General features: G+C 40.6%; 1 protein-coding gene across 2 annotated transcripts in view; it reads left to right on the forward strand.

Annotated features, from left to right (window-relative positions):
- Positions 1 to 9: 9 nt before the first annotated feature.
- Positions 10 to 15,813, forward strand: part of LOC124151746 — a 31,202-nt gene continuing 15,398 nt past the window's right edge. The window contains exons 1-11 of one of the 2 annotated variants that reach the window (XM_046524363.2): positions 10 to 38; positions 6,239 to 6,354; positions 6,798 to 6,917; positions 7,372 to 7,429; positions 8,334 to 8,437; positions 9,636 to 9,747; positions 11,672 to 11,738; positions 12,463 to 12,490; positions 12,952 to 13,120; positions 14,040 to 14,175; positions 15,071 to 15,567. In XM_046524363.2, the coding sequence (XP_046380319.1) occupies positions 6,273 to 6,354; positions 6,798 to 6,917; positions 7,372 to 7,429; positions 8,334 to 8,437; positions 9,636 to 9,747; positions 11,672 to 11,738; positions 12,463 to 12,490; positions 12,952 to 13,120; positions 14,040 to 14,175; positions 15,071 to 15,567 (1,373 nt within the window). In that variant the 5' untranslated portion in view covers positions 10 to 38; positions 6,239 to 6,272. Of the gene's footprint in view, positions 39 to 198; positions 303 to 6,238; positions 6,355 to 6,797; positions 6,918 to 7,371; positions 7,430 to 8,333; positions 8,438 to 9,635; positions 9,748 to 11,671; positions 11,739 to 12,462; positions 12,491 to 12,951; positions 13,121 to 14,039; positions 14,176 to 15,070; positions 15,568 to 15,813 lie in introns of those variants that run through there. The other variant, XM_046524362.2, reaches the window with a different exon arrangement.

Genomic DNA, 15,813 nt, shown 5'->3' on the forward strand with positions numbered 1-15,813 from the left:
AGGATTACCGTTACCGAATTACGTTACATTTGGATCGTGTGAGACAAAAACATTTGTCATTTTTCATTTTAGATAATTTTATATGATTTCAATAAATATTTTCCAACCACATGAACATATTTTAACAAGAAAGTAGATGTAAACAAAGTTGTGAGTTTGCTTTTATATGAAACTGTCGTCCCCCATATCTTATTTGTTATTCGCGAGAACCTGTCTGAAAGTTCCCTCTCCCCAGAGTGAGATAAGTGGCACGGATGAACGTGACACAAGTCTATATCACTACTATTCAACAAAACGCTCAGGTTTGATTTGTTTAAGGAGCTTTAGATAGCCCTGTCTGTATTTTCAGTGCTCTAGTAGCTCAGTCTATTTTAGTTGAGAAAGGAATGTTAAATGTTGGGTAGATTAAGATGTTGCTCGGCAATGTTTACAAACGTATTTTGCCCTCTGCACAGGGGAAGATGCGGCAACCACTGCAGATTAAATCTAATTCCCCCTAAATTCGAATTATTTACCAAATGCTCATGCATAGGTGTAGGTACGGTGCATATTCATTGGAGAATGTGTCATTGATATCCTGTTTATGGGGAGGAGGTGACATGCACTTGTGTTCACATCAAGTTTGACTATTGAGTCCTTTGGTCCATTACATCGATAATTGATTTTAATCACCGTAGACCAATGTAATAATGAATGGTTGTAGTTATCTATAATTATTTTATTGTTCACATCTTTTCCTGACACAGCAGATGATATTGTAGAATTTGATAATGTTGACTTGTATGTATCTCTGATATAATAGTAATATTGTCAAGTATATCATATACACTTGAAAGTATTGTCCTCATGTAATCAGGGGCGGTGGGGTCGTCTAGTGGTTAAAGGGTTTGCTCGTCATGCTGAAGACCCCCTCCGTGGTCTCGTGGTAGAGCGTCCGCCCGGAGAGCGGAAGGTTCGGGGTTCGATCCCCGGCCGCGTCATACCAAAAGACGTTAATAGATGGTACTTGTTGTTACCCTGTCTGGCGCTCGGCATTAAGGGGCTAAAACAAGGACTGGTCGGCTCGGAGTCAGTATACTGTGTCTGAGTGGGGTATTCATGTTAAACTGCGGCATGGTATCTCAGTGAGCTAGCACTATAAATCAGCATCAGTCTGGACGAGTACAAGCAGCCACACAAACACACACACGTACATGCACGTCGCTATAAAAGTGCAATAATCTTGGACGTGACGTTAAACCCCATTTCACCTCACCTCACCGTCATGCTGAAGGCCAGGGTTCAATTCCCTACATGGGTACAATGTGTGAAGCCCACTACTGGTGTCCCCCGTCGTGATCTTGGAAGGATATTGGTGGTATTTTCCTCTCTCAGTCGGCAGACCATCCATCAAAACCTTAAATATAACTTACATTTGGGATTTCTGTTTATGTCTCACATTTCTAATTTCACAAAAACAGGAGATGGTCCAACTCACTTTCCATACATAACAAAATTGCATCACATGATAAGTGGTGATTTTTTATGGCTAAGTGTAAACATGCAGACTACAGGTTCCTTCAGAATTGTCAACCTACAATTATGTCAAAAATTACATTTTGTCTGTCTAGATATGTTGACATTAGTACACACACACATGTCAAAGGTAATGTCTTTCTGGTATTTGTATCTGCTTACCTTGTTGAACTTGAATCCCAGCATACTGTCCACCTGAGTTCTCTCAGTTGTCACACGGTGGTAACGTTATATCTCGTGTCACGTATTGCAAGACTATCAATTCAAAACGACTGACTTAATGTCCTAGTGTCAACACAGTAAAACAATAGAACACATCATATAGTGGCCAGAAAATTCCAAGTAAATAATAATTAAACATGATGAAGAAGATACACAAATGCGCATAAATATATCTGGGCTGAGAGTGTTTTGGTGCCAATTCTTGTATCAACCTATATTTGTGCCTGTCTGTAAATTGTACAACTTCTTTAAATTATGTTTCATATTTTGTCCATTACATAAAGGATTAAGCATATTTGGTCATGGGGAAAATGCCATTCTGGAATATGTGTTAAAGAAATCAGTTGCAAGATATCATAAGTATTTGTGACAATTCTAACTGAAATATGAATAATATTGAGTATTTGAGTGATCTAACCTGTGAATGCCTCCCTTCGTTTAACCCCAAGATCATACCATGGGACAGCATATACAACATGTATCAGTGTATGTATGTACATGAGACCTATCTCCAGCTCTGTTAATGGGCATTTCAGCCTTTTAAGGGAACTGAAAGAAATGACTACACCAGATCACGGTATGACATATCGCTCTGTTGCCATAGAGATCTTAAGTCAATGTTTGTTGTGAGCATGGCTACATATGAAAGCACAAACTCTAAAAGAAATGAATATGATGGTTTTGTTCGCTTAGCATGGCAACTGCTGCACAATCAGAATATGTTTACACATGGTGGAGCAGGTTTATATGTTTCCATATAATTATTGATTTTGTATACCAGCGATAGAAACTACTATTAGTCTTCTAGTCCTTATAATGATAACATACAGTAAAACCTTAAAAAAAAGAGGCAAAATTTCTACTAGTCCTTACGATACCTTAACTATTGGGCAGTTTAGCAAGGTCTGTGGGACTAATGCCCATTTCTAACACTGTGTACATAGTTTGGGCAGACTATATTTTTTTATTTTAGAGATTATTTGTGAAAAATAGCTTAGTTGGACATGTTGGTAGATGGGTTTTAAAAATAAATTGAAAATGACGTAAATACAAAGTTTTTCATCAGAATAATTTGCCATGGACATCATGTCAAGCTGATGTTGTGGGTCTTGCACATTTACACAAAAAATACACAGAAAATGTGTAAATGTGTATGGTCATGTTTGGTGGAACATCGGAAGTTCAGTGCTTTTTAGATTTATTATTTTCCACTTCTGATTTATTTTTTGGTGGGCAGATGCCTAAACCAATGTTAATAATATTATTACCTTAACTGATTTGCTTGTTATGACAGTGATAGATTAACTTTAGTCATCTAAAAAAGTTGGGTGTTACATGATCATGATATCACAGTCATTTGAATAGTTATTCGTCACTTAAACTAAGGACACAACTGCCTAATATTATTGAACCTGGTGATATGTTAACAAGCATGAACAATAATCAAAGGGAGATAATTAACACAAGGATGTAACATAGCCTCCTCCTCTCTATACTGTAGCTGCCACCAGTCAAAGCTCCCCACTGTGATAGATGGCTACAACCATGCTTGGAGTTGAACTCGCACCTGACTGACCGTTTTGTTTACAAACAAGTGATGACTGCCATGACGCCAAATACTCTTACCCCTACTAAATTGTTTTCTTTGTTTGTCAATTTGAATTTCTTTTTCATTACAACTATCATGTAATTGGTATAGTAAGAGTGTAAGGGAGAAGTTGGTTGACTTTCCAACTTATGGATTCGTCTGCAATCTTGACCAATCCAATCAAACAAATGAAAAGGTTAATTCATCCTGGAAATATGGTCAGTTGTAAATCTTTTGAAAAATAACTGTGATGGCATTCCCCAAAACAAAAACAGAAGTATAAACGTTACTAGATTTGGGGTTAAAACAAAGTCGCATGAATGTTTGTGTGAACTTGGTCATGCACATTCATACTGTAATCCTCCAGTAGTCGGTGTATTGCAGATAAACTCTCCAATAGTTAACAACTAATGTTCACCCTCCAATAGTTATCAACTAATGTTCACCCTCCAATAGTTATCAACTAATGTTCAACCTCCAATAGTTCTAAACTCCATTACCCGATCATGTCAGTCGAACCGTGTTTGTGATCTTTGATAGACAAAACGTAGAAACGCACCCGCTCAATCAGTTAAGGAACTACGCTCCCCATTGGTTTGCATGTACCAGTCGACGTTCGCACGTTACCCTGCAACACATAACCTGGTTTTGCAGGCTTTTCTTCTGAAATGTAATATGCCGTCGTGATATCACTGAAATTCTGTATTTAAAAAGGGCGCTTGACTCCGAGTTACACTATAAAACTACCATGATTTCCGACATCTGAGGCAAATGAAACGGAGACACATTAGAAATATATTTATTTCAGAAAGACGACGGCAAAGTTGCCCAATCTGGTAATACGAGTTTCATTGATTTTTGTGCTGCACTCTCAGCTGTAGTTGATTAAGTTACTGCGAGAGTTGATGTTTCATCCAGAACCGCTGTAGGTTGGTTGGTTGGTTTGTTGTTTTACGCCGCACTCAGCAATATTCCAGCTATATGACGGCGGTCTGAAAATAATCGAGTCTGGACCAGACGATCCAGTGATTGATATCCTGACAACTCGATCCCGTTAGCCACCTTTTACGACAAGCATAGTCGCCTTTTACAGCAAGCATGGGTTGCTGAAGACCTATACTACCCCGGATCTTCACAGGTCACCGCTGTAGCTGTCAACATTGCCTCAGCCGATGTAGAGGCAGTGGATGTCAACGTTTTCGAAGTTGAGATAGCAGGACCAGAGGCGGCAGATCCCAAAAGGGCACTAAACCCCAAATACAGGAACCGTCCTGTATTTGTGTTAACACTATAAAACTACCATGATTTCTGACAGAAACAACATTTGCCTGTCTTTTCTAAATGCCAATACCCTGCTTAACTAATGACTTCTTTCGAGCATCCAAGACGTTTCTCATCCCCTTGAAATAAGGAGACTCGTTAACGTTAATCTGGATATTTTCGGCGATAGTATTGCGATGAGGCGATTGCGATCAGTTCATATGATGTATTTCCCCGATATTTTTCGCCCTTTAGGTTTCGTACTTCCACCAAGAAACGCATGAGATTTTTTATTAATATCTGTTTCACGATGCGAAAGAGCAATACTGTCGGGGTTTAACACGACGTCATCACGTAACCAATGGGATTGTCTTTCCTTGACCTGCGCTTGGAAGACGTCGACGGCCTATCTACTCTTGTTTTCTGTGTTCTGAGAAAAAGCCGAATTACAATTTAGACTTTGAAGATCTTGCTCTGACACAGGCTTGCTAAACGGTTAGGAATTCCAAATACTATCTGCGTCATCAATGTTATGAGTTGTAACGGGAATTTGTATGGCCTGGGGAATACTTGCTTCTACGTGTTGAGAGAGTTCCACCAAATCTGTATCATTTCCAGACAACTCATCTGATTCCAAGATATCACTTTTACCCACATCAAAATCTGGTACAGCCACGTCAAGTATTTCAATATGAGCATTAATGAGTCTTTCAAAATCTGAGTTAGTTGCTGCCTGGTTCGAGCTCGTGTAATGAATGTTCATCACGTACAAAGACTGAAAGCTAAATGAGAAATCGCACGTGCTTTTCCGCGCTCATATTAGACGAGACCTCCAATAGTTTTGCTCGAACTTTAGCGCGTTCATGCGCGCAGTTTCAATCGATTCAGCATAAACAAGAACGACCCTCCATTATATATGCACGTGCATATTGGGTGGACATTAGTTTAATATGTATTTTGAATGGGAGTTTGTTTTAAGTTGGATATAGTCCTCAAAGTCACGATTATTTTTGCACGTGGGGCAAGTTCTCGGCCTGACGGCCTCGAACTGATCCCACGTGCAAAAATAATCGTTACTTTTCGGACCATATCCTACACTTAAAAGGCAAATTTCAAGATTCTTGTAATGGCTTCAGCCACACTGGTTGCAGCGTTGTTACCGAGAGTGTAGCGAAGGTGTCACTTGCTGGGAAGGAGCTTGTGGAGCAATGTACAAAGGAAGATAATTAGCATCAACGATCCACCTCTTTCCCAGCATGAGACACATTCCTTATTCTCCTGGTATCATCCCTGCTCCAGTGTGCAAGCAGCCATTACAAGAATCTTGGCATTTTCCCTCAAACCCCAAATGCAGTGACGTTTATATTTTTGTGTTGGTCTGTGGGAATGCCATTATAGTGAATTGGGAAAAGGTTTACGACTAATTTACTATTAAATTAAATTATTATTCCAGATTAATTTTTGTTTAGTTAGTCAACCAACTTCCCTCTTACATTAGCACTGTACCAATTAGATGATAGTTAAAATGAAATAGAAACAAACAGATATAAATTCACCTGGTGAGTGGTATTTATTTTTTTGCCTTATTCCATGAATGATGATGATGATGATGATGATGATGATGATGATGATGATGATGTGTATTTTCTCCAGAGATGCTGAGATGCTGGGTTTGTTGTGAACGAAGATGAAGAGTCACATAGCCACAGTGGTGATAGTCAGCTTCTTCAGCGTCTCGGCCTCTCAAGTTGTGTCAGCTGCACTCAGTGGTATGTATGATTCGCTGTGCAGAGTTGCGTCCCTTGGGTACACCAGAAACCTATGATTGTGGGTTCGAATCCTGGTACGCAACGATTATGTTTCTAGGTTTGTCAGCACCATACCTGTGCTCGTGGGTTTCACCGAAGTGGTAAACGTCTGAGACCTGCACCACTTTGGGCTTTCCTCCCACATTAAGCTGACATATATAACTGGAATACTGTTAAAATTCACTCAGTGGTATGTATACCGCTTATTAACTTATTGGGGACATGAGTCAATGGTTTATTGAGATAAATCAGACATTGAATTGATGCATAGAGATTAATAGTTTCTACAAGGTAACCTCATTGACTATTTATTGGATTTTGATACCAACTTTATCTGATTGGTTTATCGCCATCAATAACTCTATCCACTTCGATTAAACTATTTGCTATATTGTCACTGTCAGGAAAGAACTGCTCCAAGACTGCTGACTGTGGCTGGAAGTCGACTTGTAACACGACAAGCTCCCAGTGCTACTGTACCTCCGGCTACGTCCTTCACAGTAGTGGCAAAGATTGTTTGAATAGTGAGTAAAGATTTTCGCCAATCTCATTTGTGTGAGATCTTTTTCTTCAATACGATGCCTCTTTGTGAAGATCTGACACAAATCCATGTCAAAGCTTTTAAATTCTTGGTCTGAGCTAGCAAAGCGATCTGATTTCTGTATCTTGAAAACTTCAGGAATACTGTCGAAGTATATTTGTATCTGTTTTCTTTTGTTAAGATTGCCATTTTCGACTCAAGGTGGTAAAGAAATGAATCCGACCAAAATAACTGAAGTACTTTTCAAAGGGGACTTAAGCCAAACTCACTCACTCATGTGACTTGATAATGGTGTTAGACTCTACATTAAAATGTCACTAAATGCAATTTACCAGAAGTTGTCATCCATAAAGTTGAGTTTTTTTCTTATTTACTCACCAACTTCTAGAATGCCAATCCATTAAGTCAGCTTATCTTTGTTATTGTCTATTTTTCAGAAAGCTGCTCCGGTGTGAAAGACTGTGTTGAGTGCTCATCAGCTGATGTCTGTATGAGGTGAATAAGTTTCACTCTTTCTTTATGTTATGTGTTACGTCCATTCAGAAGATGAACCTACTTTTTTTTTTATTACGTAGATCTGATACCTGTAATTTACTTCGAAACAGAATGCATTTACATGTTTCTAAATAGAATTATGAACCTCAAAATTCCCATTGCACCATCACAAAATGACAAAAGAACTGTTTAGTGAGGAGTGATGTGGGATAGCTTGAGGTATATTTTCAGTTGATTGAAAGGTTGAATTCGGGGATTGGTGACAGTTGGTTTTAGTCTGAGGATGTTTGCTTTCATTCAATCAAACTGTAAGTCTCTCATGACTTAAATAGAGTAAACTACGGTTATAACAAACTCAAAGGGACCACAAATTTTAGTTCATAATAACCGTAGTTCGTTATAAGCATATATACATATTTTATATATACAACAAATGGCCGGGACTAAAAAATAGGTTTGTTATATATCGGTCAGTTCGTTATAAGCGTGTTCGTTATAAACGTAGTTTACTGGATGTGACAATAAAATCTTCTGGTACAGATGCCCAGTAAGCATTATTTAGATGGTTCTCTTCAGAGAAGATGAAGCAAGTCTTGCGAAGTTTGGTTCTCACGACACACCACTATTATTACGTCATTATTGTAGGTTTTAGATTATCTAGGACCCACAACAAGGGACTACAAATGTTTAGTAATTAAATCAGTATTTGAAATTTCATACAAGTTTGGAGAAAGAGGAGCCTTCAAAATTATGGTTGAACATGTCCAGGCCACAGACATTACCACAGGCAAACCAGTTATAATGTATGATTCTAAAATGTCATGACAGAGTCTTTGAAGTCCACTTCCTCGATCCATGTTTATGTTATCTACGTTTTTGAACAATCAATATTCATATTTTTCAGATGTGTGAGTTTCATCTTGAAAGATACTAGAAGCTGTGTCTCTGTTTGTAAAGGCAAGGCAGAAATATCAGAAGAGGGGCCGTTCCTCGGCAATGTCTGCACAGGTCAGTACTTGATGGCGGCCATCGATGTTCTGCCAGTGGAGTTCAGCCAGAGATATTAAAAAGCCCTTTCCATTGTATATAATAGGGAGCTAACAATGGATTTGGCTGTCAGGTTGAGTCAATATGATAATTGTGCCCCAACTATTGCCCAATGGCTAGGTTAAGTATGAGATAAATATATGAGGTGTTTTCAATGTAAAGCTAAATTACCTGGAGGTTTAACCATGCTAAATTGAACATGGAACCAAGTATTGTAGTAAGTGCAACACTTCAATTAGCAAACTATGATTATACAAATTGTTATTTTAATATGTTTATTGACGATCATTTAGAAAAAAGCACTTTTCTATATGTATTAGCTTCCATGGTGATACAGCCATTAGATCAGCTCTTTCAACCAGGGGTGGTTATTGTCATTTGGGGGGAGGTCGGGTAGCCTAGTGGTTAAAGCGTTTGCTCGTCACGCCGAATATCCGGGTTTGAATCCCGACATGGGCACAATGTGTGAAGCCCATTTCTGGTGTCCCCCGCCGTGATATTGTTGGAATATTGCTAAAAGCAGCGTAAAACCAAACTCACTCAACTCACTATTGTCATTTGGAACCTCTGATTGTCCAATCTCATTGGAGTATTTTCCTAGTGCCTTGTGGAAAGCTGCCACATAAAAAGAGTTATATATATGTTACCTGGTAATTTTCTTTCATGTTTTTGGAATAGAACGTAGCAAATTCATCAAGGTTGAGTCAAGTGAACCCAGAGCAAACTTTGACTACCCAGTCAAATTGAGGATGCAGGGGTAGTTGTGTCTGCTTACTAAGATGATTTGGCTCCGTTTCTTTACCACCTTGATACATAAATATATCTATTTTAACAAAGGAAAAACCAAAACAAAACACAGATATTCCCTCAATAGTACTGGTGCTTTAGGATGTAAATGCCATTGTGCTCAGAAACAAAAGGGTGTATAAAAAATCCACAGGAATGTATCACAGCCTTAAGTATTTAATAAAGATCTCATTTTTATCAGAATCAGTAGACAGCAAACTATTTGTTAATATCGCAGCATCTATCAATTCCTTTGTGGTACAACCATACTTAATCAGGTTGATCAATGTCGAGAGTTCATCTTATGAATGTATGAGTTGTCGTAGTTGTGACATTTAAAATGGCTTATGACGAAGGAAACATTATGTTGCAGAATCCAATGACACAAAGGATATCATCATCCCCATCGTAGCGGGAGTGGCAGCAGCTGTGTTGCTCTGTTTCATCATCACCTTGGCCGTGTGCTGCCATCTGAGGAAAACAAGGTCAGTTCTGCTTCGGGTGTAGGAGATCCTGCCCACTAAGTCATTTTGTGTTGGGAGAGATTGTGTCTGAGGAGATAATGTGTGTTGGGAGAGATTGTGTCCGAGGAGATTATGTGTGTTGGGAGAGATTGTGTCCGAGAAGATTATGTGTGTTGGGAGAGATTGTGTCAGTGGAGATTATGTGTGTTGGGAGAGATTGTGTCCGAGAAGATTATGTGTGTTGGGAGAGATTGTGTCAGTGGAGATTATTTGTGTTGGGAGAGATTGTGTCCGAGGAGATTATGTGTGTTGGGAGAGATTGTGTCCGAGAAGATTATGTGTGTTGGGAGAGATTGTGTCAGTGGAGATTATGTGTGTTGGGAGAGATTGTGTCCGAGGAGATTATGTGTGTTGGGAGAGATTGTGTCAGTCAAGATAATGTGTGTTGGGAGAGATTGTGTCCGAGGAGATTATGTGTGTTGGGAGAGATTGTGTCAGTGAAGATAATGTGTGTTGGGAGAGATTGTGTCCGAGGAGATTATGTGTGTTGGGAGAGATTGTGTCCGAGGAGATTATGTGTGTTGGGAGAGATTGTGTCCGAGGAGATTATGTGTGTTGGGAGAGATTGTGTCCGAGGAGATTATGTGTGTTGGGAGAGATTGTGTCAGAGGAGATTATTTGTGTTGGGAGAGATTGTGTCAGTCAAGATAATGTGTGTTGGGAGAGATTGTGTCCGAGGAGATAATGTGTGTTGGGAGAGATTGTGTCAGTGAAGATAATGTGTGTTGGGAGAGATTGTGTCCGAGGAGATTATGTGTGTTGGGACAGATTGTGTCAGTGAAGATTATGTGTGTTGGGACAGATTGTGTCCGAGGAGATTATGTGTGTTGGGACAGATTGTGTCCGAGGAGATTATGGGTGTTGGGACAGATTGTGTCAGTGGAGATTATGTGTGTTGGGACAGATTGTGTCCGAGGAGATTATGTGTGTTAGGACAGATTGTGTCCGAGGAGATTATGTGTGTTGGGACAGATTGTGTCCGAGGAGATTATGTGTGTTGGGACAGATTGTGTCAGAGGAGATTATGTGTGTTGGGAGAGATTGTGTCAGAGGAGATTATGTGTGTTGGGACAGATTGTGTCAGAGGAGATTATGTGTGTTGGGAGAGATTGTGTCAGAGGAGATTATGTGTGTTGGGACAGATTGTGTAAGAGGAGATTATGTGTGTTGGGAGAGATTGTGTCCGAGGAGATTATGTCTGTTGGGAGAGATTGTGTCAGAGGAGACTATGTGTGTTGGGACAGATTATGTCAGTGAAAATTATGTGTGTTAGGACAGATTGTGTCACTGGAGATTATGTGTGTTGGGACAGATTGTGTCCGAGGAGATTATGTGTGTTGGGACAGATTGTGTCAGAGGAGATTATGTGTGATGGGACAGATTGCGTCGGAGGAGATTATGTGTGTTGGGACAGATTGTGTCAGAGGAGATTATGTGTTTTGGGAGAGATTGCGTTGGAGGAGATTATGTGTGTTGGGAGAGATTGTGTCAGTGAAGATTATGTGTGTTGGGACAGATTGTGTCCGAGGAGATTATGTGTGTTGGGAGAGATTGTGTCAGTGAAGATTATGTGTGTTGGGAGAGATTGTGTCCGAGGAGATTATGGGTGTTGGGACAGATTGTGTCGGAAGAGATTATGTGTGTTGGGACAGATTGTGTCCGAGGAGATTATGTGTGTTGGGACAGAGTATGTCAGTGAAAATTATGTGTGTTAGGACAGATTGTGTCGGAGGAGATTTTGCATTTCGGTGAGTCATGACTATTCACACATGTGGTATACATGGTATAGAGAAGTGAAGAACTATTTATTTAACCACATGATATCTTCTGCATAATGTTGACAGCATTCATTCTCTTAATCCTGTTGACATTTCTCTGCTTTCAGGAGGAATGTCAATCTTCAAGAGAAGAATTATAAATCAAGAGAACTTGAGATGGGCAAAGTTAAACAGGTGAGTGAATCATTAACAAGGCTGACATTAATGATGAAAACTATGTCCAGTAAGGGATAGTGTTCATGATGCGTTATGGACGTTGCAGGACAGGGGCTTTGTCCTCACGTGAGGACATGAGATATTCATACTGTCTCAAAGCTCAGGACCACTTGAAATGTGTATTTATGTTTAATATGAAAATGTGTCATCTCTTGGCAACGATGATTACTTTTCAAATTACAAAATGTTTAAGCGATCGGTTTCATAAATCTATACTTGGGCTCTCAAGATATCCCTAGAAAACTGACTCCAATAGACTCTGTCCGTCTGTCCATAATCATTTCCTTTTTCCGGGGCAGAACGCGGAAACCATTCAGTGTATTATTTGATCGAAACTTGGCAAATCTATCAGTCACATACTGAATTGGTAGCTTTTGATATTTTGGGATTTTCCAAATTTTTATTTTTTAAACTTTTTATGGAAAGAAGTTGGACATAGACTCCATTGGGGATGGGGTTCGTTTCGAAAACCATTCAGCATATTTGATCGAAACTTGAAAAATGTATCCGTCACATACTGAAGTAGTGCCTTTTGCTATTTTGTAATTTTTAAAGTATATTGTTTTGGAATTGGCTTTAGATATTAATTTTTAAAGTGTAAAGAATCACATAGTCATTAAATACTATAATTTGTATTAATACAAATAACTTTGATTAACAATGATGTTATTTTTGTTTTCAGTTTCCTGTCTATGACAACAAGGGATTTGGTAAGAAACTGTGAAAAGTCAAATTTAGAGAATCAAGTATTTAAATTACTTGAAGTCCTAGCAAACTGTTCTAACATGAGAGGTTTCAGATCAGACAGAGATTAACAACTGTATTGGGAGTATGAGGAACGATTGACTCTGTGATTTGAAATAGGAACCAGTCCTTTAATAAGGCCAGAGTCATATCCCAAAAATGATTTGAATACCATGAAGTATACAAAAATTAAGTGCCCTTTCTCGCCACAAAATGGTTGGAATAAGGAGCCTGCTTTAATGAAGGCAGGATCTAAAAGTGTTAGAAACCTGAAATGAATTAGGATCCGGGTCTTAGTTGAAGAAACAGTCTGTTTGGTATATTCAAATTTTGAATCATGAGATGTACTACTTATGGCAGAAAGAGAGTTTGTTTTGTGTTTATGCACACAGAGACAGACAGCTAAGTCCTGTTTGTGTTTCTTCAGAGAGCGAGAGCCAGCTGAGTGTCCGTCAGAATGTGATCAACTCTGACGTATACCTGCAGCAGTTGGAGGAGTTGCGACCTCACACAGAGACGCTGATGATGGTGCTGAGTCAGATACGCCGCAAGCTGCGCAGCATGGATCAGTCCGACCCAAGAGTGCCGACATACAAGTAGGCTGCTTCAGTTGTTTCTGTTCCCTGTTGGCAGTCATAATTGAGATGTGTTTCCACATAAGGAAGTCAGGAGCGACAAAGTGGTAAAGTTTCAAATCCCAAATCACGACTTTGCAATGATACAGAAAGAGCAACAGTTGATTTAACAACATTAGGTAACATGAGAAATAGGATCTTTAATCACATAATCAGACTTTCTCAGTAAGATTATGACTGGTATCCCAGTAACCTGTGCTTGTAAAAGGTTTCTGAAATGGGTGGTCATGCACTATGACTTGCATGATTTCATTGTCAGTGTTTGCAATTACGGCATCCCTTATACAAAAATATATACTGAAAAATATTTGGATGCAAAAACAACATACACGCATCCCCTTACGCGTTTTTCATTTTGAAAAAAAGTTTGCTTTACGCATAACTTATTGTTGTTTTGTTTCGAGTTTCTCTCGCTCCCAAAACCCATGTGATAATGTGTATCCAATATTCGCTGGGTTCCGGTGCTAGCTAGCGGGAAACTGAAGTATCCCATGATGTTTCTCTTCCATGTCGTGTCCATAATGGCATCGCTAATTGGTTTACAAAACGGAAATAGAAACGTAAGCCAATCGCAGACCTTGTTAACAGTATTTTGTCATTGTCAAGGACTAAGGTCAAAATGGCGTAAAATTTGTCAAAAGAAAAATAGGTTTTAAGAAAGTTGGCTTGAAGAGCCAGTATACTCTTTCAACCGCGCTAAATTTAACATTTGAAACCTCACGCTGCTTGTTTGGTTCCAAATTCAATTTAGCGTGGTTAAATCGACAGGTAACCTAGCTCTACATTGAAAACACAGTATGTTTATCTCCTAATTAACACACTCACTCTTTTCGTATGTAAGACATTGTTAACAGTGTGGTGTTGGTTTCTTCTGTGTCAGGGGTGTGATTCATCAGTTGTGTCGAGTCTTGGTGTTGCTCCACAAGAAGGATCCCACAGTCAGTATCCCTTCAGATGCCCTTGGTCTGATAGAGTGGGCACAACAGATGCTGGAGGACCACAGAGAGCAGGACGATGTGAGTGGTAGAAGGGGGTGGGGCAGGGGTAGGGCGGGGAATGGGGGGTAGAGTGGTAGGCACAGCAGATGCTGGGTTACCACAGAGAGCAGGAGGATGGGAGTGGTAGCAGGGGGTGGGGCAGGGGTAGGGTGGGGAATGGGGGGGGTAGAGTGGTAGGCACAGCAGATGCTGGGTTACCACAGAGAGCAGGAGGATGGGAGTGGTAGCAGGGGGTGGGGCAGGGATTGGGGGTAGAGTGGTGGGCACAACAGATGCTGGGGGACCACAGAGAGCAGGACGATGTGAGTGGTGGCAGGGGGTGGGGCAGGGGTAGGGCAGGGATTGGGGGTAGAGTGGTGGGCACAACAGATGCTGGAGGACCACAGAGAGCAGGAGGATGTGAGTGGTGGCAGGGAGTGGTGGCAGGGGGTGGGGCAGGGGTAGGGCGGGGAATGGAAGGTAGCGTGGTGGAGGATGCTGGAGGATGTAAGTGATTGCAGGTTGTGGCAGGTCAGTGCTTGGGATGGGGGTAGAGTGGTGGGCACAACAGATACTGGAGGATGTGATTGATGGTAGGGGGTGAGGGGGGCAGGGGTGATGTGGGTAATGGGAGGTAGAGTGGTGGGCACAGCAGATTTAGGGAAATTAGTATTGGGAAATTTTGTAAGTGTGGAGGATGGGGATTGGGGGATATTGGATATATAAGATGAGTAGGGGAAATAAGTTGGAGAGCTTATTATCAGGAAATGTGAGATACAGGTGGAAATATATGATTTTAGACAAATAACCAACTTAGTTGGCGTGAAAAAGGTCATAAGGCATTTATCATTAGACGTGTTGAACATACGGTTAGGACCATAAAATTCATTTACAAGTAATGTGTCTATAACTTTTTTCACCTTTTCTCCTACAGGAAGAGCAGAATGTGTCAGCAGAACCTATGGAGGGTCCCATCAGTAGAATCTCCTACATCGACGTGGACTTGGAGCACATGAACTCCCCTGTCTACGCTACACCTGTGGGCAAGGATCAGCCCGGACACCCCCTCAGCTCCAGCAACACCTCCGGCTACTACAGCAGTGTCCCTGTGCCCTTGCCTGAGATGAATAATATTGGATATGCTACCATTAACCGAACACCCACCAATCCCACCTTGTATAGCTCAAATAAGAATGTTCTTTCCAAACCCGGATCTGTGCAGAAAGTGAACAATGTGAAATCCCGGTCCCGTGTTGTTACTAACGCTGGCTACTTCGCCAATGGCCGGTACTACGACCCCAGCCCTCAGCCAGTTGTGTATGCACCGGCCAGCTCCTATAGCGACAGAAGCGCTGGCCCACTCTCAACATTCACTGGGGACTTTCACAGATCAAGATCATTTTCAGGAAGTGATAATAACTCAAATTCTGAGTAAGTACTTTCTTTGCATTGCAGACCACCTTAGTCGTCTAGTGGATAGAAATCTGCCAGAGAGCTGAAGGTGGGTGGTAGGATCCCCATATGCATCATACTGAAAGAAGGGGGCACGGGTGGCCCAGTCGTCTAAGGCACCGCTATTCACTGTGAAGAGTTGTGTCCCTTGGGCACGCCAGAAACCTATGATTGTGGGTTCGAATCCCGGTTCACCTCGATTATGTTTCTAGGTTTGTCAGCACC

The sequence above is a fragment of the Haliotis rufescens genome, unplaced genomic scaffold, assembly GCF_023055435.1.
Source record: "Haliotis rufescens isolate VD_foot unplaced genomic scaffold, xgHalRufe1.0.p SCAF_11, whole genome shotgun sequence".
In the NCBI taxonomy this organism is placed as follows: domain Eukaryota; kingdom Metazoa; phylum Mollusca; class Gastropoda; order Lepetellida; family Haliotidae; genus Haliotis; species Haliotis rufescens.